The sequence below is a fragment of the Microcaecilia unicolor genome, chromosome 6, assembly GCF_901765095.1.
Source record: "Microcaecilia unicolor chromosome 6, aMicUni1.1, whole genome shotgun sequence".
In the NCBI taxonomy this organism is placed as follows: Eukaryota; Metazoa; Chordata; class Amphibia; order Gymnophiona; family Siphonopidae; genus Microcaecilia; species Microcaecilia unicolor.
In genome coordinates, this window is record NC_044036.1 from 54462052 (window position 1) to 54485354 (window position 23303).

At 45.7% G+C, this 23303-nt stretch overlaps 1 protein-coding gene across 8 annotated transcripts in view; it reads right to left on the reverse strand.

Moving 5' to 3' along the window:
- The window catches only part of USP33 (ubiquitin specific peptidase 33), a 165951-nt gene that overhangs the window by 126881 nt on the left and 15767 nt on the right, over positions 1–23303 (reverse strand). For all 8 annotated transcript variants that reach the window (XM_030208095.1, XM_030208091.1, XM_030208098.1 and 5 more), the window contains exons 3-4: positions 9733–9786; positions 9584–9646 (exon numbers count right to left, since the gene is read on the reverse strand). In XM_030208095.1, coding sequence (XP_030063955.1) covers positions 9584–9646; positions 9733–9786 — 117 coding nt within the window. The remainder of the gene's footprint in view (positions 1–9583; positions 9647–9732; positions 9787–23303) is intronic.

The window sequence follows — 23303 nt, forward strand, 5'->3', positions numbered from 1 at the left end:
GTACATATGAGAATGGAGTGGATATAGCACCATTCACGGAAGAAAGTGTTTATGAACTACTTGAAAATGTAAAGGTTGACAAAGCCATGGGACTAGACAGGATCCACCTAAGGATACTAAGGGAGCTCAAAGAGGATCTGGCGGATCCTCAAAGATTTGTTTAATAAATCTATGGAGACGGGGGAGGTTCCGTGGTATTGGAGAATCGCGATTATTGGAAAAAGTAATAGAAGTGATGCTGAAGGAATAGATTGTGAATTTCCTAGAATCCAATAGATTACAAGATCTGAGACAACATGGTTTTACCAAAGGTAAATCGTGCAAAATGAACCTGATTGACCAGCGAATTGGATCGAAGATGTGCGCTAGACGTAATATATTTAGATTTCAGCAAAGCCTTTGACACAGTTCCTCATGAGGCTTTTTTTTTTTTTTCAAATTTTGCTATATTAGAAGAAAAGCATACAGATCCTTCATATAACAGCATATTATTATTATTTTTTTGTACCCTGCGCTTTCCCACTCATGGCAGGCTCAATGCGGCTTAGATACTTATTTGTACCTGGGGCAATGGAGGGTTAAGTGACTTGCCCAGAGTCACAAGGAGCTGCCTGTGCCTGCAGTGGGAATCGAACCCAGTTCCTCAGGACCAAAGTCCACCACTCTAACCACTAGGCCACTCCTCAGCAATTACAGAACATCTATGCATAACACATTCAATAGAACAAACCATAATAACCTCCCCTCCCCCCCCCCCCCCCCCCCCCCCCCCCAAAGCCAACCATTAAGCCGTAAACAATGAGGAATCGGGACTGGCAGTCCACTGTATATAAAAGTTCCAAATCTGATGGTATTTCAGGATAGAGCCATTGCGCATTGCTGTTAACTTGGACATCAAATGAACATAATCCAATTTGCGGAGAATCATCTGAAGGCCAGGAAGTGTCAGCTGCTTCCATGCCGCAGCCAGAACAAGCTTGCTGGCCACCAACATATGGGTGACCAACCGGTAAACATGTTCCTTCGCTGCTGCTGGTTTAAAATGAAGACAATGGTCCATTCGCATAGGATACGATGTCTTAGTTACACTGTAAATTAGTTTCAAAACCATAGTCCAAAACTTTTGAGCATGAGGTCAAGACCACCAAATATGAACCATATCCCGAATCTGACCACACTGGCGCCAGCACTGAGCTGATCCCAACTGGAACATCTTGGCCAGACGCTGGGGTGTATATTACCAGCAATAAAGGATTTTATATCCATTTTCCACCAAACCACTAGATACAGGCATTTTAAGCAGCCATTTAAACATTCTTTCCCACCTAACAATCATAAGAAACACCCAATGCCCTTTCCCATTTCAAAATATAATAATGGATAGGTTGAGTGCGTGAAAGAAGGGCCCTATATATCCTCTCCTCCCCCCCCCCCCCACTAGCCATCACGCGCTCCAAACAAGTTTCCACAAGACAACGCCCCCTTTGCGTTACGCAAAATAAAATTGCGAAGCTGGCCATATTGAAAAATATTAAGAACTGAGAGACCATATTCCTCACAGAGCTTACTGAAAGATAATAGTTCCCCTTCTTCTCATATCTGACCAAGTGTACAAAGGCCCAGACCCCCCCATGAGTGATAACAAGAATCCACCAAACCCGGGGTAAAACGTGGAGCAAACCGAACATATTTAGAAAGTACAACCGACCCAGAAAAAAATGATCCCGACATTTGTTCCAGAGAGAGAGGCCCGCCTAACAGAGGAGGAGCATTCTTAACAATATCCCTCAAGAAGTGCCCGTCAGCCACGGAATAGCCCTCAGAGGATACGGCTCCACCATGACTGCTCCAAAGATTTCTAAATCTTAGAAGAACCTTTTAGCCATATCAGCCAAAATGTGAAACTGCGCTGCTTGGTAAGAAAAAAAAAAAGCATAGGACACCCATTCCCCCCTGCGCTCGCAATTGATACATAACCGCACGACGCACCCGTGGCGGCCTCCGCCTCCAGATGAAAGAAAAAAAAAACGCTTCTGTAGGCCCCGAAAAAAACTTTTCTGGTAAAGAAATAGGGAGAGCCAAGAACAGATAGCAGTTTGGGAAGCATAATCATTTTAACAGCACTAATACGCCCAAGCCAAGAAAGTGTCAAACCCTCCCACCTATCCAATTCTAGGAACAATTCCCACACTTTATCAGGGAAATTAGCCTCATAAAGACCCTCCAAACTCAGAGTTAAATTTACCCCTAAATATCGTATAAAACGTGTAGCCCATCGACACGCATAGCTCGATTATAAGCACACCACTTGAGAATTAGGAAGACTGACATAAGGGCTTCTGATTTGCTCATATTTAGAGTTCAACATTTTTATTGATGACAATTCCAAATACACAATGTCATGCAAGAGCTACATGCATTCAGACATCCAATACGTTTTCAATTATAACCGATTAGTAGAGATTGCCATCAAGTTTGTATCTTATCTCTGCCCTATCCTACTTGGCATACAACAGTGTAAACAAGTATCTGTCAACTCAACATCAACTTCATCTGAGCATTATAGTGATTACATTGACCCCATAATATTATCCGCCGAACTCGTATGTGCAGCCTTAATGCTCATATTTATTTTAAACCCAGAAACCACCCCATATTTCTGTAAAACCAATAGAAGTTCTGGAAACGAGACGATCGGATTTACCAAGGTAAGGAGTACATCATCAGCAAAAAGCAAAAGCTTGGTCTCAATCCCACCACATATAGGCCCCATAATTTTCGGGTGTGCACGAATAACAAGAGCTAAAGGTTCAATAGTCAATGCAAATAATAAGGGGAATAAGGCACATCCCTGCCTCGTACCTCTCAGAAGAGCAACAGACAATGAGCATTGACCTGAACCGAAGCCCAAGGAGTTACAAATGAGCTTAATCCAATACAAAAACTGGCCAAACACACCAAATCTCTCCAAGACCGCAAATAAGAAGGGCCAATGCACCTGATCAATACCTTCTCTGCATCCAACGACAACAAACACAGGGAGGAACCCATGGCATGAGATTGATATACAAGATGAAGAGCTCTACGAATATTATCGAAGGTCTGACTCCCCTGCACAAACCCCGCCTTGATCTTCCTGTATCAAAGACGGTAGGTGTCGTTGCAATCGGGAGGCCAAGATCTTGGTAAAGATTTTATAATCAACTCCCAACAAAGAAATAGGCCTATAGGAGCTACACAACTGCGGATCCTTAGTCAAACTGTTATATGCGCTAAATTCTAAGTCTCCGGGACCGACTGACCATCATTGAAAGAATTAAATGCGCGTAATAACAGTGGAGCCAACCATTTACCAAATACTTTATAGAATTTGTTAGTAAAGCCATCAGGTCCCGGAGCCTTGCTAGGAGCTAATGCCTTAATCGCATTAGAAATCGTATGTAAAGTTATAGGCTGAGATAATGCCCCCTGAGCGCCCTCAGATAATTTGGGCATATTAATATGATTTAGATAAGATTCTATTAAGGTCTCAGAAGGGTCAACATCAGCAGCATATAACTGCGTATAATATTGTCTAAAAAGAGACTGCAGCTGATCCAGCTCTGAATGTACCTCTCCACCATCATCCTTAAGACTCAGCAGTTGCGCCCGACACTTCTGTTGTTTTAAGTCTGAGCCAAAAGCTTACATTTGTTACTAAACTCAGTATTGTTGACGCAGTTTCTGAAGTTGTTCAGAGATATCCGCCTGTAGCTCATGAAACTGCACCCTGATTTTATGTGCCTGCTCTAAAAGCTGGGGTTGCAGAGGAGGTCGTTGACGGCAGAGTTGTCACTCTACCCCAGCTAAGCGCTCACGGAGTGCCTTCTCTTCCAAAAGCCACTCTCTGTGGATGTGAGCTTTTAATGCTATAAAGTGACCTCGAAGAACCATCCCACAGAGTGCCCCGAGAAACCTCCCCTTTATCATTAAAAAGCACATAATCCTTAATGTGATTTTCAATCTGCGAAACATATGTCGTATCAGATAGAAAGGCATCATCCAAACGCCATTGGGGAGGGGCCAAGGGACCCAATGCTAGGAAAACCGGGGCATGATCAGACCAAGTACGAGACTCAATTCAATGAGCTGATACCAACAGGAGGAGCGACACTTCTCAGAGACAAAAATCAATACAAGAATAGGAGTTATGCACTGATGAAAAATATATAATCCCTTAAAGTAGGACTGAAGTAACGCCATAAATCTACTAATTGCCATTGAGTAGCAAAAGCCTGTAAACGCATCCTCTCTCGATTAGCATATTGAACCACCACAGCAGAGTTATCAAGGAAGGGTTAACATTAAAGTCACCTCCCACCAAAAGGGTACCTTCATTATGATACAAGAGCATTTGATTCAAACCGTTAAAAGAACTCCTCATAATCCACATTTGGACCATATATATTAACTAAGGTATATTTCTGACCCCCCCAAGGAGAAAGTTATCAATAGATACCGGCCACTCTTATCTCGAATAACTTTAGAAATTTCCCAGGCTCTAGAGTCATTAAACACTATCATCATAACCCCCCGGGTTTTTGTATTATCACAATTTGAGGCAAAGAATAAATGTGGATATATTTACAATGAAGACAATCGCTTGTGCGCTGCTTTCAGATGCATTTCCTGTACCAGGGCAATATCTACCTTCAAGTGAATTAACTCCCGAAAGAATAACTGTCTCTTCATAGGAGTATTCAATCCCCTGGCATTAAGGAGCATTAACGATACCGTGGACATTTATGTAGATTTAAAGAATATTAAGCTTCCTATTAACCCCAATCCTCCCCCTCCCTCTCCCAGGGCCCCTATCCCCGCAATTACCCACCAGACCACTTAAACTATCCCTCACAGCTATTACACACATCTCCCAAAACCCCCCCTCTCCCCTCCCACCCACCCTCCCCAAACAAATCCAGAACACCCCCTCCATATATGAAGAGGTGCCCAATAAAAAGGAATGAGACCTTTACACCCACACCAGCATAATAAAGAAACTTTCATGGATAACATATGTCCAACCACAACAGAGCAACAAATTGCAAAGTTATAACACAAAACCGTGCCAGATCCCCCCCAGCTCCCTAAGATCAATAGTCCCAAACAAAGTGCAAATGTAACCACCAGAAATACTACCAACAGCTGAACCAAATATACATTAGCAGTGGCCCCAAAAGGAGCCCCTCAACTTTTGCATAACACACGTCTTCAACTGGTCTTCCAAGTCAAACCTTAAGTAAGGCGGTTAGCTGATTGCTGGCGTTGTAAACGTTTATTCCCCTTCGCCACACACTGCCACTTAGGCTGAGATTTCAAGGCAGAGACAGGCCTCGCCATACCCGAACTTGAAGGTGTCGCTGCCAAGTCTCCTTCCGAAAGAACCTCATGAGCTTCTGAAAGAGATTTAGTCTGATGCATACGACCTTCCTTATAGAAAACAAGTGCAAATTGGTGTCTCCACTGGTATTGAATGCCCATCTCACGGAGCCTGGCGGTAACTGGTTTTAGGTCAGCCCGAAGTTTCAAAGTAGCTGATGCTAAATCCTGGTATATCTCTACAGGATGAGTCCCATTTAAAATCATGAACTTGGCGAGCTGCTTTAAGAACTCATTCTTTCAGCTTAAAATCTTGGAAGCAAGCAATAATATCCTTGGAAAGATTATTCCGTGCCGGTCCCAGAGCTCTATGAGACCTTACTAGCAAAACAGTATCTGGGGCAACCGGCGACCCAGCCTCAGACAGCAGTGAACTGACCAACCGCTGAACCACTAACTCACAGTCCTGATAAGTTGGGGTCTCTGGGAGGCCATGAAATCGCAAGTTATTTCGCCGACTTCGGTTCTCCAAATCTTCCAATGTATCCGCTAACTGCTGCTGTTCAGTGCGAACATCCGTTGTCTATCCAGGGACCCCATTGCCTCTGCATGCTTCTCAATCCGGCCCTCCGCCTCCTCTACTTGATGCCCCGGGGGATCGCACAAAAACGCTGTGAGTGAGCGGGAGCTAAGCACTTACAGCCATGCTACCCGGTGATGTCACTTCCTCCATCATTGGAGGCTCTTGAATAAACTTGACAGGCTAAGGTAAGGACCCTAAGTGGTGAAGTGGATTAAGAACTGGTTGTCAGACAGACACCAGAGGGATGTGGTTAATGGAATTCACTCGGAGGAAGGAAAGGTGAGGAGTGCCTCAAGGATCGGTGCTGGGGCCGATTCTATTCAATATATTTGTGAGCAACATTGATGAAGGGTTAGAAGGTAAGGTTTGCCTTTTTACGGATGATACCAAGATTTGTAACAGAATGGACACTCCGGAGGGAGTGGAAAACATGAAAAAGGATCTTCAAAAGTTAGAAGAATGGTCTAATATTTGGCAATTAAAATTCAATGCAAAGAAGTGCAGAGTGATGCACTTAGGGAGCAGAAGTCCACGGCAGATGTATGTGTTAGGCGGTGAGAGGCCGATATGCACAGACAGAGAGGAACCTTGGGGTGATAGTATCTGAGAATCTGAAAGAGACGAAACAGTGTGACAAGGCAGTGGCTATTGCCAGAAGGATGATAGGCTGTATAGAGAGAGGTGTTGATGCCCCTTTACAAGTCGTTGGCGAGGCCCCACCTGGAGTATTGTGTTCAGTTTTGGAGGCCGTATCTTGCTAAAGATGTAAGACAACAAAAATGATATGGGGATTACGCCAAAAAGATATATGAGAAGAGACTGGAAGACCTGAATATATATACTCTAGAGGAGAGAAGGGACAGGGGAGTTATGATACAGATATTTAAATACTTGAAAGGTATAATATAGAAATAGATATTTTCCAGAAAAGGGAAAATGGTAAAATTAGAGGACATGAACTGAGGTTTGCGGGGTAGACTTAGGAGTAAAGTCAGAAAATTATTTTTCAAGGAGAGAGTGGTTGATGCCCGGAATGCCTTCCCGAAGGTAGTGAATAAAAACTGTGGCAGAATTCAAAAACGCGTGGAATGAACACAGAGGATCACTATTAGAAAATGAATGGTATAAAAAAACAAAACTTAAGAGTTGCATACAGTGGGGGAAATAAGTATTTGATCCCTTGCTGATTTTGTAAGTTTGCCCACTGACAAAGACATGAGCAGCCCATAATTGAAGGGTAGGTTATTGGTAACAGTGAGAGATAGCACATCACAAATTAAATCCGGAAAATCACATTGTGGAAAGTATATGAATTTATTTGCATTCTGCAGAGGGAAATAAGTATTTGATCCCCCACCAACCAGTAAGAGATCTGGCCCCTACAGACCAGGTAGATGCTCCAAATCAACTCGTTACCTGCATGACAGACAGCTGTCGGCAATGGTGACCTGTATGAAAGACACCTGTCCACAGACTCAGTGAATCAGTCAGACTCTAACCTCTACAAAATGGCCAAGAGCAAGGAGCTGTCTAAGGATGTCAGGGACAAGATCATACACCTGCACAAGGCTGGAATGGGCTACAAAACCATCAGTAAGACGCTGGGCGAGAAGGAGACAACTGTTGGTGCCATAGTAAGAAAATGGAAGAAGTACAAAATGACTGTCAATCGACAAAGATCTGGGGCTCCACGCAAAATCTCACCTCGTGGGGTATCCTTGATCATGAGGAAGGTTAGAAATCAGCCTACAACTACAAGGGGGGAACTTGTCAATGATCTCAAGGCAGCTGGGACCACTGTCACCACGAAAACCATTGGTAACACATTACGACATAACGGATTGCAATCCTGCAGTGCCCGCAAGGTCCCCTGCTCCGGAAGGCACATGTGACGGCCCGTCTGAAGTTTGCCAGTGAACACCTGGATGATGCCGAGAGTGATTGGGAGAAGGTGCTGTGGTCAGATGAGACAAAAATTGAGCTCTTTGGCATGAACTCAACTCGCCGTGTTTGGAGGAAGAGAAATGCTGCCTATGACCCAAAGAACACCGTCCCCACTGTCAAGCATGGAGGTGGAAATGTTATGTTTTGGGGGTGTTTCTCTGCTAAGGGCACAGGACTACTTCACCGCATCAATGGGAGAATGGATGGGGCCATGTACCGTACAATTCTGAGTGACAACCTCCTTCCCTCCGCCAGGGCCTTAAAAATGGGTCGTGGCTGGGTCTTCCAGCACGACAATGACCCAAAACATACAGCCAAGGCAACAAAGGAGTGGCTCAGGAAGAAGCACATTAGGGTCATGGAGTGGCCTAGCCAGTCACCAGACCTTAATCCCATTGAAAACTTATGGAGGGAGCTGAAGCTGCGAGTTGCCAAGCGACAGCCCAGAACTCTTAATGATTTAGAGATGATCTGCAAAGAGGAGTGGACCAAAATTCCTCCTGACATGTGTGCAAACCTCATCATCAACTACAGAAGACGTCTGACCGCTGTGCTTGCCAACAAGGGTTTTGCCACCAAGTATTAGGTCTTGTTTGCCAGAGGGATTAAATACTTATTTCCCTCTGCAGAATGCAAATAAATTCATATACTTTCCACAATGTGATTTTCCGGATTTAATTTGTGATGTGCTATCTCTCACTGTTACCAATAACCTACCCTTCAATTATGGGCTGCTCATGTCTTTGTCAGTGGGCAAACTTACAAAATCAGCAAGGGATCAAATACTTATTTCCCCCACTGTATGTGTTTGCATGTCAAGTGGTGCTCAGACGGCAACTCTGGCTGTATCAACTAAGGCTGGTGCTGGGCTGGCTTGTACGGTCTGAGTCCTGCATATAGCAATATGGTTTAGGATGGGTTGGAAAGAGCTTTGAACAAACTCCAATAATTTGGAACGTGAGGACAGTGCCTGGCAGAATTAAGGTCTGTGTCCCGCAAATGACAAGATGGATTCGGATAGGCTTTAATGGCAACTCCAGTAGTTGTAACATAAGGACAGAACCAGGCAGACTTCTACGGTCTATGTCCCAGAAACAACAAAGAAAAAACATAATCAAGCACACATCACGTTCATTTTTAAATCTAGAATTGAGAATGTGACTGTACAGCAGACTGCATGGACCATTCAGGTCTTGATCTGCCATCACTTACTATGTTAGGTAAGTTCAGCCTTGACGTGGCTATTACCGACGAGTTTTGAGCATCAGTCCCTTGGGTAATTTCAGTCTAGCATTTACTGCACCTCTCTTCAACTATAGTTTCTAAGAATCTTGTACTAGATATGCCTATCAAGAGCTGTTTCACCTTAGCATAAGTTCATAAAATGAAATGATACAGAAACACTTCTGTAATACTACATCAACACACACCATTCAGAATGGCCAAAATACCACAATTTTGTATGAACCACTAGTTCTTCACTTTAATGACACTAGATCCTGAACCTAACCAAAGTACTAACCTACAATAGTCTTAAGAACTACAGTGTTACACCCAAAAAAAAAAATTTAAATGTATGGACAGCTTTATATGACAAAAAAAGCAGAAGAGGAATTCAAACAGAAGGAAAAATATGAATCACCCCGATGCTTAAAGGGTTTTAAATCATCACAAATAAATGTAAAAGATAATACATACTTGGGAATGTACAGTACTATGATCCACATAAGATTCTCCACAGCCAACGTAAGAACATCCATTCTGTAAATAATAAAAAGCAAAAACATTAGGCACCAACTATGTTCAACCTCTGTATAATGTCACACAGACCATTGCAATCTGCTTACCTCTAGACATGCCCAAAGATTTGGTCCTCTGACTTTGCAGTCCAGACACGTACCCTGTTAACAGTGTAAGACTGATATTTAAGTAAACAATGTGAGGCAGCACGTTCAGAAAAAAAAAAAAAAACATATCTGAATACCTAAACTCCTCCTCACCATACACACCAAATCAAGTAGGTATTCATCAAGTAGGTACAAACATCAGTGCTTAATATTATTGAAAAACATACACACTCCAAACTGTGGCCTGAAAGCAATTTTAATACAGCCAATGAAACCAGTCCCTGTTTGTTTTGTTTCCGCCCACTGCTCTCTTCTGTCCCTCTCACTTCTCTGCAGCTTCTCTAGCTGTTCGTACTCCCCTCCCACACAGTTCACTGATCATCGTTTTGAACTGTACTAGGCTCCTAGTACAGAGCACCGCACAATGCTAAAAGACCAATTAACCTTATGGCAGGAGGCAGAGAACTTCACCGCCTCCCAGCACTGGAACACGGAACAGGGAGAAGAAAAAGAAGAAAACAGGAGGTGAGAAGAATATGGGTTCTCGTGGACCAGGAACAGTGTAATGTGCTTGAAGGGGGAAGTGGAAATTATGGAAAGGAGGAGACTGCAGAATCTCTATATTTCTGCTCTTTAGACTTCCATCTCTCCATCCCATGACTCAGATCCATCAGGGATTCTCAGACACCCACTTGCACCCTTCTCTGCAATTAAGGCCCTCAATGTGATCTGAGGCTAAAAGGTTTGCCCATCCCTGCTCCAGTGGGTATGTTTGAGTTATCATACATTTAACATTAAAATGTGCACCTACGCTATGTCCTCAGATTCTAACATACATGCGTTTTGTTTTTTTATTTATAAAGATTACAAATTTCACTACAAAGAGAACTTTGTCAAGAAAATGCCAAAATTTACAAAGAAAATATTCAGGGAAAACTTTCCTAAAGAAAAGCAATGCCGGCTTTAGTCCACATCGGGGGGGGGGGGGGGGGCTGACCGATAACCTCCTCTTAGGTTACTGTGCATTAAAAAAAAAAAAAAAAAAAAAAGATTACAAATCTACAATAACTGCATCTAAATTCTTTAAAGTCCAATAACTACTCACCTTGAGCTATTACTGAAAAAGCAAAATCCAAATCTTAAACTCAAGTACCAGGCATATTGTGAATACCAAAAAAAAAAAAAAAATACACCATAACAAAAGTCATTCAGGACCTATAAAGCAATTCTGCTATACTACAATTGCACTAACTTCCAGGAGTCACACAAGGGCCTACCTAGGAAAAGACTGCACAGTAAACACTGCAATGGATAGTACTTCAATATACTTATTAGGAAAACTAAACAAACCAGATTAGTATACATCAATCCTACACAGATATTCAATGCCAATAAAATACCTGGTCTTTCTCACAAAGAATAAGTATTGAATAAGTACCACAAAATAAAAATATGTGGACAAAATTTTAAACTAAACCATTAGGGGCCCTGTTTACTAAGCAGCATTATCGGCATGTTAACGTTTTTAACGTGCATTAACCATGTTCGTGCCTACAATATCCCTATAGGCGCCTACATGGTTATGCAACGCTAAGTGTAGGTGCGTTAGTGTTTTTAGCGCACCTACAGGGCCCCAGGAAGCCAGACTCTGCATAGAGTGCAACACCAGAGAAACAGTGATGCATGTCCCTCTGTACTGGGCAAATAAAAAAAATTGGCAGGTGTAAATTTCAAAAATATATTAACACTCTCTAAATTAACATTAATAAAAATTAAAGAAAAAATACAGAAGATAAAAGGTGACAAAAATAAAATTCTAATTTAGAATGAAAATAAGGTCATACTTTATTGGAATACATTTTTAACTAGCTTTCAGAGGTCACCTTCCTCAGTCAGGATACTTTTTTTCTTTGTTGTCTGGCCATTTACATTTTTCTCATCTTGTAGATCCCGGTCTCCGTTTACTGATTTGCTATTTCTCTTAACTCTCTTTCCCGGGTCTGCTTTCAATTTGACGTTTTTTCTCTCCTCTTGTCTTCTTAACTTTTTCACTACACCAATCTCTAACATAAAAGCATAGGAATAGCCATACTGGGTCAGACTAATATTCTGTCTAGCCCAGTATCCTGCGTCCAACAGTGGCCGATCCAAGTCATAAGTACCTGGAAGAAACTCAATTAGTAGCAGCAATCCATGCTACCGTAAACCCCCTGGTGGCAGAGCAAGGTATTACAATGATGGTACCAAATATGACACTGTTCCCCCAAAATGACAACACCAATCAGGGAGTTTAACAAAAAGGAAATATTTATTAGTTGAATTATATTTAAATGCTAATGAAATTTTACCAACTTGCAAATTTAACATATGTATTTCAATTACAGGTTTGCAACACAAATCAGTTTAGTCTCTAGAAACATTGAGAGCATCCTCAGATAAGTATAAGGTAAAATTATGTATCATACCTGATAATTTTCTTTCCATTAATCATAGCTGATCAATCCATAGACTGGTGGGTTGTGTCCATCTACCAGCAGGTGGAGATAGAGAGCAAACTTTTGCCTCCCTATATGTGGTCATGTGCTGCCGGAAACTCCTCAGTATGTCGATATCAAAGCTCCATCCGCAGGACTCAGCACTTAGAGAATTACACCCACGAAGGGACACTCTGCCCAGCTCACCACCGCCGAAACGGGGGAGGGGAATTAACCCAGCTTATCCCCACACAAGTGGGGGAGGGGAATCCGTCCAGCTCATCCCCGCGGAGCGGGGGAGGGACACCACACCCGCCGATGCGGGGGGATCTGGCTTATCCTGCAACCGCAACCGCGGGAGGAGCTGACTGACCCTACCACCGCCGAAGCGGGAGGGGTACAAAGCTGCCCTACAGCCGCACGAAGCGAGAGGGAGTGCCGGCAGAATTTAAATCTCAATCCAGCCCCGTAAAACGGAGGGGAGAGGAATGCAGCAGCTCACTGTAACACAAACTCGTCTCAACTCTTGAAGAATCCAAGTGAAAGAAGAACTTGAACACGAAGTCCTCCTGAAGTAACTGAAGGCTAAACTTGAACCTAAAATTCAACCAGAATATAAACAGTACAGATATCTGGGAGGGGCTATGGATTGATCAGCTATGATTAATGGAAAGAAAATTATCAGGTATGATACATAATTTTACCTTCCATATCATCAAGCTGATCAATCCATAGACTGGTGGGATGTACCGAAGCAGTACTCACCCAGGGCGGGACATAGAAATCCCTGACCGCAACACTGAAGCTCCAAACCGGGCCTCCGCCCGAGCAGCCACAGTCAAGCGGTAATGCCTGGCAAAGGTATGGGCCTTCCCCGCGGCCACCTAAGCCGCTGCAATGGCTTCCTCGCCCATCTTGCCACTGTAGGCTTAGAATCCTGCAGACTCTTACGAGGACCTGTAAACAGGACAAACAGATGATCCGATTTCAGGAAAACATTGGTCACTTCCAAGCATCTGATGATGACTCGTCTCACATCCAGAAATTGAGAGCAGAGTATTCCTCTGGGTAGACCTCCCTACGAAAGGATGGGAGACAGAGCTGCTGATTCACATGGAAGCGAAAAACAATCTTGGGCAGAAAGGAAGGCACTGTGCGAATAGACACTCCTGCCTCAGTGAACTGCAGAAAAGGCTCTCGACCTGAGAGTGCCTGGAGCTCGGAAACTCTTCTGGCTGAAGTGATAGCCACCAAAAAGACTGCTTTCAACGTCAGGTCTTTCAGAGATGCCCTCGACAAGGGTTCAAAAGGCGGCTTCTGCAATGCTCTTAGCACCAGGTTGAGATTCCACGCAGGCACCACTGAGTGCAGAGGAGGGCGCAGGTGATTAACTCCCTTGAGAAAGCGCACCACATCTGGCTGCGAAGCCAGGGAAGCACCCTTCAGGCGGCCCCTGAAGCAAGCCAGAGCCGCTACCTGAACTTTCAGGGAACTGAGCGACAGGCCTTTGTCCAGACCTTCTTGCAGGAACGCCAACACTGAAGAAATTGGAGCAGTGAAGGGAGAAAGTGAGCCTGCTTCACACCACGCTGCAAAGATACGCCAAACCCTGGAGTAGAGTAGAAGTAGAGTGCTTCCTCGCTCTCAGCATAGTGGCGATGACCTTGTCTGAGAATCCCTTCTTTCTCAGACGCTGCCGCTCAATAGCCAGGCCGTAAGACCAAAGGGGGAGGGATCCTCCATCACCACGGGATCCTGATGTAACAGGCCCTGCTCCACTGGCAGCCGCAGAGGATCGCCGACTGAGAGCCTGATCAAGTCCGCATACCAGGGACGTCTGGGCCAATCCGGACCCACCAGGATTACCCTGCCGGGATGCTTTGCCACCCGGTCTAGCACCCTGCCCAACATGGGCCAGGGCGGGAACACATAGAGAAGCTCTTGTGTCGGCCACCGTTGGAGAAGAGCATCTACTCCCAGGGATAGAGGGTCCCGTCCTCTGCTGAAAAAGCGCGGCACTTGGCAATTGGCCGATGACGCCATCAGATCTAGGCTCGGCTGGCCCCAGCGCTTCGTGATGCCCAAGAACGCCTGAGCAGATAGCTGCCACTCTCCGGGCTCCAAGGTATGGCGACTGAGAAAGTCCGCCTTGACATTCATGACTCCGGCAATGTGGGCCGCTGACAGCTGCTCCAGGTTCGCTTCCGTCCACTGGCATAGATTCATGGCCTCCTTGGCTAGAGGGGCGCTCTTGGTACCTCCCTGGCGGTTGACATAGGCCACAGCCGTGGCATTGTCCGACAGGACCCGTACAGGCTTCAACACCAGTACCGGGATGAACTCCAACAACACCAACCGAATGGCTCCGAGTTCCAGGAGGTTGATAGACCACTTGCCTCTGCAGGAGACCAGAGCCCCTGCGCTATCCTTCCCAAGCAGTGGGCTCCCCAGCCCATCAAAGAGGCGTCTGTCGTGACGACAATCCACTCCGGGGTCACCAGAGGCATTCCTGCAGACAACTTGTCTGTCTGCGTCCACCAGCTCAGCGCCTTGCGCACTGCTGGGTCCAAGGGAAGGCGCACAGCATAATCCTCCGACATCGGAGTCCAGCGCAGCAGCAGAGATTGTTGTAGTGGTCTCATATGAGCCCAGCCCAGGGCACTACTTCCATCGTGGCCGTCATAGAGCCCAACAGCTGCACGTAGTCCCAAGCCCGAATAGGAGAGGCTACTAGGAACTAGTCCACCTGAGCCTGAAACTTGACAATCCGATTGTCTGGCAGGAACACTCTGCCCACTTGGGTGTCGAATCGAACTCCCAGATACTCCAGGGACTGAGTCGGGCGCAGCTGGCTTTACTCCCAGTTGATGATCCACCCCAGGGAGCTCAAAAGAGCAACCACCCGGTTCACAGCTTTGCCGCACTCTGCATAAGAGGGGGCTTGGATCAACCAGTCGTCCAGATAAGGATGGACTTGAACTCCTTCCTTCCTCAGGAAGGCCGCGAAGACCACCATTACTTTGGAGAAGGTCCGCGGAGAAGTAGCCAACCCGAACGGGAGGGCTCTGAACTGGAAGTGTCGGCCCAGTACTGCAAAACGCAGAAAGCGTTGATGAGGAGGCCAGATGGGAATATGCAAGTACGCTTCCTTGATGTCCAAGGATACCAGGAAATCTCCTGCCTTCACTGCCGCTATAACAGAGCGGAGGGTCTCCATGCGAAAGTGCCGAACTTTCAAGGCCCAATTGACCCATTTGAGGTCGAGGATAGGCCGTACAGAACCTCCTTTCTTTGGTATCACAAAGAAAAAGGAGTAACATCCCTTGCCAAGCTGATTTTCTGGCACCGGAACGACCGCCCCCAGGCGGATCAGATTGTTCAAGGTCTGCTGCACTACCACAGCTTTGACCGGAGACTTGCAGGGAGAGAGTACAAACCCGGCTTTTAAGGGTCGGCAGAACTCTAGCTTGTAGCCGTCTCTGATGACTTCCAGCGCCCAAGCGTCTGAAGTTATTGTGGTCCACTCGCCCATAAACGAGGACAGCCGTCCTCCAATCTGCACTGGGGCGTGGACCAAGGCCCCGTCATTGGGTACGAGACCCTGGGGGAGGACCGGAGGGAGCACCTCCGGGACAGCGGTCTCTGCGAAAGGAATGCTGCTTGGGGGAGAAGTTCCTCTTGAAGGAAGAGGGGGCAGAGGAGCCCGACCTGCCCGGGCGGTACCGACGGGCTTCCTGAAACCGTCCTCTGGAGGTACCAGGGCGAGTACTAGCCCGAGCCCTGACCTCTGGTAACTTCTTGCCCTTAGACGTGCCGAGATCGGTCACGATTTTGTCCAGCTCGACCCCAAAGAGCAGCTTGCCTTTAAAAGGCAATCTAGCCAGGCGGGATTTAGAGGCGTGGTCAGCAGACCAATGTTTCAGCCAAAGCCACCGCCGCGCAGAGATTGTCTGAGCCATGCCTTTCGCTGAGGCCCTCAAGACATCATACAGCAAGTCTGCCAAATAGGCTAAGCCCGATTCCAGGGCCGGCCAATCAGCCCTCAAGGAAAGATCCGAGGGGAAAGCCCGCTGCACCATAGTCAGGCACGCCCTGGCCACATAGGAGCCGCAAATTGAGGCCTGCAAACTTAAAGCAGCTGCCTCAAAGGACGACCTTAAGGCCGCCTCCAATCTTCTGTCTTGGGCGTCCTTTAGGGCCGTGCCACCTTCCACCGGCAACGCCGTTTTCTTAGTCACCGCAGTGATTAAAGAATCCACGGTAGGCCACAGATAGGCCTCACGTTCACCTTCAGTCAAAGGATAGAGGCGGGACATAGCCCTAGCCACTTTAAGGCTCGCTTCCGGGACATCCCATTGAGCCGCAATTAAGGTGTGCATGGCATCATGCACGTGGAAGGTTCTAGGCGGGCGCTTCATCCCCAGCATAATGGCAGAGCCAACAGGGGCTGAGGGAGAGACGTCCTCCGGAGAGGAAATCTTCAAAGTGTCCATGGCCTGTACCAACAGGTTGGACAAATCCTCTGAGCTAAAAAGCCGCGCTGCAGAGGGGTCATCCGCTCCATCCGAGCGGGGATCCGTCTCCTCCAAGGAATCCGCAAAGGACCGTTGGGAGACCTCAGATACGCTGCCCTCATCTACATCGGAGGAGACAAAGTCCTCCAAGGCCTGGAATCAACCCGAGGGCGTTTACCTCTGGGAACCTCAACCTCTTTACCAGACGAGGGAGCAGGGGCAGCGTTTTGCATAAGGAAGGCCTGATGCAGCAGCAAAACAAACTCGGGGGAGAAACCCCCCAGACTGTGTACTTCCGCAGCCTGGGCAACAGCCCTAGACGCACCCTCAACCGGCGCTCGCAAGAGCGGGGGAGAGACATGCTGCGCATCCAAAATGGCATCCGGCGCGACACTCCGCGAAGGAGCCGCGCGGGAAGAACGGCGCTCAACTTTAGCCGCTTTTGTGCCGTCGCCCAAATTAAGGGCGTTCATGGCATTAATGTCTCCAACCTCAAGGGCAGCCCAAGAAGAAGCCGTCCGAGCCGCGTGGCCGGCCAAGATGGCGGAGGCGAGGAGCGGGGATGGGCGTTTATGGCGGTAAAAATCGCCACGCCGGAGGAAGGACCGGGACATTCATCGGCCACGAAACTGTCACCCAACAAGGGCGAATCAGGCTTTTAAGACCCCCGCATCCCCTCTAGAAGCGCCCAAGCGATCCGGGGAGCGACTCTTTACGCCCTCGCCCTCCGACGCCATATGCCACGTGGAGATAAATCGGGGAACCCCCTGCCCGCTATAAAAAGGTAAAAATTACCTGCTGTCCGCTCCGAGCTGTAACGACCTGGTGTCCCAGTGAGTAGCTGCAATAAACGTTTAAATAAACGTCGAAATAAACGCCTTTAAGGACGTTCAAATTTTTTTTTATTTTTTATTTATTTTTTTTTTTTTTAACGGAGCCAGCGGGAGGGGGGAGAAAAGGAGGGACCTGGCACCACCAGGTTTGCACTTGCTCAAAAGAGCCCTCAACCCCAGGCACTCAACAAAACCTAAAAATTAGGCTTGGAGGCCTAGCCAGAGCTGCTGCTGTGTGTGACCACCACCTGCTGAGATAGAGAACATACTGAGGAGTTTCCGGCAGCACATGACCACATATAGGGAGGCAAAAGTTTGCTCTCTATCTCCACCTGCTGGTAGATGGACACAACCCACCAGTCTATGGATTGATCAGCTTGATGATATGGAAATATTAGTTACATAAATCATTTAGGTACATTCAATTCCGCAAAACACCAGACTCTTCAAAGTCTCCCCTCTCCTGTCCCTCAGACCCCCGGAGACCCCCAAGGATCCCAACATGTAAGTTTTCCTCTACTCTTTTTTTCTTCTTTTAGTTCTCTCTCACTTATTGTTCAGGTTTCCTTTACTATTTTCTCTTATGTGCACTTAATTTCAGTGCACTTAATTTCAGTCACTTAGCTGCTCTCTTTGTTTTCTCTCTCTGGCTCTCTTGAACGGTGGGCGCCTTTTCTTTCAGGTGATGATCTCCAGCATCAACTTTCTTCCTGTCTTTCCCTAGTAACATGTTCTCACCAATACAGCTCCCTCCCAACTGCCAGCCTGAGCAGTTTGTCACTCTCCTGAAAGTTCCGATCAGCATGCGGAACACTCAGGAACACTCAGCGCATGCAGACAGACCACTCAGTTTCACTGCACTGCTCACTGTCTCCACACCAGATCCAGAATGAGCCAGGTAATCTTTTAACATTTAACCCATAGGGTTTCATTACCAATTCCGGTGCAAGAAGCAGCTTCCCCCATGTCCATCTCAAAAACAAGCTATAGACTTTTTACCCCAGAAACTCGTCCAAACCTTGTTTTTAAACCAGATACGTTAACCGCTATTACCACATGCTCTAGCAGCAAAGTTTCAAAGCTTAACTATTCTTTGAATGAAAAAAAATATTTCCTCCTATTTGTTGTAAAAGTATTTCCATATAATTTCAATGAGTGTCCCCTGGTCTTTGTACTTTTTGAGAGTTAAAAAAAACAAAACAAAAATCGATTCTAATCTTTTTCTTTCAGCTTTCTTCCATTTTCTGCAACTGTCCATTCAGATTTCATTCATTCTTACTATCCAGTCTTCAATCTTCCTCTTTTTCACTGTATCTACCATAGGGCCCCTTTTACCAAGCTGCAACGAAAGGGAGCCTGTGCTAGCATCAGCGAATGTTTGACGCATACTGAGGGCCCCCTTTTACCGCAGCAGGTAAAAGGTAGGTCTTTCTTTTTTTTTTAAAGAAGTGGCCATGCAGAAAGTGAGACACTTGCCATGTGGTCATTTCGGGGGGAGCCCTTACTGCCACCCATTGGGACCGAAGGAGTCAGGTAGAAAACCTGCTTTATGACAACCTGATTAAGACTAAAAGAAAGTGGCAGGTAGGAAGGGTGGTGCAGTGATGTGGAACTGAGTGTTCAGTTTCTGAAGGTTTACACCTCCAGTGTAGGGCATGGCGTCACTAAAAATACTAAGCACCAAAAAAATCATTACTTTAAAAATGATTATAAAATACGATATCTGGACATTTGCTTTTAAGGATTTATACAAGGTAAATAACATTTACATTTTAAACCCAATATATTGTGATTCCTCAGTAGTAATTTTACATTTTAACGTTTCTTCTAACGTTTGGAGATCCCTTATCATTGTTTCTAATCTATTGGCTTTGTGTCGTCCACAAAAAAGGAAAACGTTTCCTACCAACCCTTCAGCAATATCTCTCATAAATATATTAAACAGAATCGGCCCCAGCACCGATCTCGAGGAACTCCACTAATCACCTTCCTTTCTTCCAAACGGATTCCGTTTACCACCACCCTCTGCCACCTGTCAATCAGTTTCCTATCCAGTTTACCACTTTTGGTCGCAAGTTCAGTCCTCTCAGCTTGTTCATGAGTCTTCTATGCAGTGCTTTTTTTGTGCCGGTACGCAACGGTACGGCGTACCGGCACCTTTTTTTTTGCTCCCCCCGCCCTGTGAGTCCATGTCCCGCACGCAGTGCCAGCCCCCATTTCCGGCCGCTGCTGCTTCTCCTGTTGAGCAGCAGCGGCCGCTACACAAAGAAAAAGATTTTTTTTTTAAAGTTCAAACCTGGCTGAAACGCGGCACCCCGGCACTGTAGACAGCCATTAGGCATTGGCTGTTGCCCCGCAGCCGCTCCTCCTCTTGCCTCTACGTCACTGCGCTCCTCCGGGGTCTTCCTCCAGGGGCAGTGACGTAGAGGCAAGAGGAGGAGCGGCTGCGGGGCAACAGCCAATGCCTAATGGCTGTCTACAGTGCCGGGGTGCCGCGTTTCAGCCAGGTTTCATTTTTTTTTTTTAAATCTTCTTTCTTTGTATAGCGGCCGCTGCTGCTCAACAGGAGAAGCAGCAGCGGCCGGAAATAGGGGCTGGTGCCGCGTGCATCGCGACTTCGCGCCGTTCGCGGGAAACTTGGCAGGGAGAGAGGGAAAAACACAGATGGAAGGATGGGGAGAGAGAGAGGGAAGATGCTGGATGGAAGAATGCAGAAAGAAATAGGGGAGACACTGGAAGGATGGGGAGAGAAAGCAGAGCTGCTGGATGGAAAAGGGGAATAAAGAAAGACTGGAGAATAAGAGGAAGGGGCATGGGGAGAACAAGGGTGAGGAAAAGATGAAAAGCCACTGCTAGATGAAGGAAATTAAAGAATGGATAGTAAGAATGAATTAAATCTGGACAGAGAGAGAGCCTGAAAAATATTGAAGAAAGCAAAGAAAAAGGAGACAAAAATGACAGGCACAGAAGAGTTAAGCGAAAACAAAGGAAAGCAGAATCACAGACTGGGACCAATATGGAAAGAAAAACAGTCACCAGACAAAAAAGGTAGAAAAAAATCATTTTATTTTCATTTTAGTGTTTGTAATATGTCCAATTTGAGAATTTACATTGGCTGTCTTATTTTGCACTGGGTATACTGGAGCTGTAAGAGCTTACAGAGATTATTTATAATGAAAAAAAATCATGTTATTTTTTTCTCCTATAGTACTATAATATTTTCAATGATGTCTGTTTAAATGCGCCATGGCTGGTATAGGGGGTGTGGTTAATGTGGGTGTGGCTATCATAGGGGTGGAGCCATATGTGGTGACCCCGCCCATAATGAGTACCGGCACCTTTTTTTCTACAAAAAAAAAAGCACTGCTTCTATGAGGGACTGTATCAAAGGCTTTGAAGATCCAAGTAGATTACATCTAGCGCACATCCTTCATCCAGTTCTTTGGTCACCCAGTCAAAGAAGTCAATAAGATTCGTTTGGCAGGATTTTCTTTTGGTAAAGCCATGTTGCCTCAGATCCTGTAACCCGTTGGCTTCTAGAAAGTTAACTATCCTGCCTTTCAGCAGCAGCTCCATTATTTTTCCTACCACCGACGTGAGACTTACCGGTCTATAGTTTCCCACTTCTTCCCCGTCTCCACTTTTATTGAAAAAGGACCACATCTGCTCGTCTCCAATGCTGTGGAACCTCTCCTGTCTCTAGATCTATTAAATAAGTCTTAAGAGGTCCCGCCAGGACTCCTCTTAGCTTCTTCAGTATCCTTGGATGTATCCTATCTGGTCCCATAGCTTTGTATCCTTCAGAATCTCAAGTTGTTTATAAACGCTTTCTTCCATAAATGGTGAATATCCACTCCATTCCCAGATATTCCCTTGGCTGCCAACTGTGTCCTTCTCCAGGATTTTCTTCCATGAACACCAAAGAGAAGTAATTGTTTAGCACATTTGCTTTATCCTCATCATTTTCCACATATCCTCTCTCATTATCTTTCAGTCTTGCAATTCCTTTACGATCTTTTTGCCTTTCTCCAACATATCTGAAAAAGGTCATCACCTATCTTTAGCCATTTTTTCTTCAACTTGTGCTTTCGCTAGCTTATTTCCCTCTTCGCTTGAGTTTAATCTGATAATCTTTTCCGTGATCCTCTCGTTATGTTCTTCAATATTTCTTGTAGAAAGCCTCTTTTGCTCTTATTTTTTCAGCTACTTGTTTGGAGAACCATATAGACTCCTTGTTTCACTTGTTTTTGTTTACTTTCCATGTATAAAGATCAGTTGTGATATTTATAGCAGTATTTAGCTTGAATCACTGATTTTCCACTTCACCTACGCCTTCCCATACCAACAGCTTCTTCTTCAGGTATTCCTCCATTTTACCAACTGAAATCCAGTACTTTGAGCTTTGTGCGACCGCACTCCGCCTTTGCCCATATATCAAACCATATCGTGAGATGATCACTATTAAATGGGTGGGCACCCACACAGATATTGGAAACACTTCCATCATTTGTAAGCATTAGATCCAGCGTCGACCCCTCCCTTGTGGGTTCTGTCATCATTTGACAGAGCAAGACATTTGACAGGCATCCACGATCCCCCTACTTATGTCTAATTCTGTCGATGGGACATTCCAATCTACATCAGGCAAGTTGAAATCTCCCAACAGTAGCACCTGCCCTTTCATACCAATATCTTCTATCAGATCCTCTGCAAGTGAAAAGACAGGTCTATTTTTTTTTAATAGGATAGAATAGAAGGAGGTTTATCAGGTAAATAATAAGAAGGAGGACACAGGTAACATCAGTTTACAATCAAACTAAGGGCAAGATGCACACAAGTCCTCGTTAGAGCCGTTCCGTACCGAATTCCATAACGAATCGGTATGGAATGGCTATGCACGAAGGATAGGGAATGCAAATGAGCTGCTCGTTGCAGCTCACTTGCATTCTCTAACCCTTCGTTAAAACCGTCGATAATCGGCCCGTAAAGCATGCGCAGAATAGCCAAGCGTTATGCTGGCTGCTCTGCGCATGCCAAAAACATTAAAAAAAAAAAAAAAAACACACACACGTCCCTTATGGACGGCCTTGCCCCTCCCCCCCCCGCCCGAGATCGCCGTTGCTCCCCACTGCAGTAAAATCGTGACTTTTTTTTTTTTTAGTTTCAACAATTTTTTATTGATGACATTCTAATAAGACAGACACATTGACAATCAGTAAAATAGTCACATCAGATGTAACCAATTACAGTCATGTGCAGTCATCATCAATACTTTTCATATATATATGCCCTTTATCCCTATCCCCCAACTATTCCTCCCCTCATTATACCCCCCACTCATATCGAATCGGCTCTATTGCCACATTCCTCCAGGAGCCTGAACTTGTAAAGTCCCCGCAGGATCCGATTGTTTTCTCAGCCGATTAATGTACAGGTAATCAAGACAAACATCTCCAACAGTGCATGTTATAAAACAGTAGGCATACCTACACAAACCCAGCAATTGCCGAATGATAACTATGATCCTCAAACTTTTAACAGTTAATTCCCCTTACCCTATCCTCCCCTCCATTCCACTCCGTGCCTACCCAGCAGTACCTTCGTGACAGTAAGCAATATGGTCAATAGGGGGAAATGAGCAGCTCACAGATACCTGCTTATATGAAGCTCTGCTTACAGCTTGTTCTATATCTCCGCCTGCCCTCCCTCCCTCCCTTAGCATCGTGTAAGGGATCGTGAGACAATTTGAG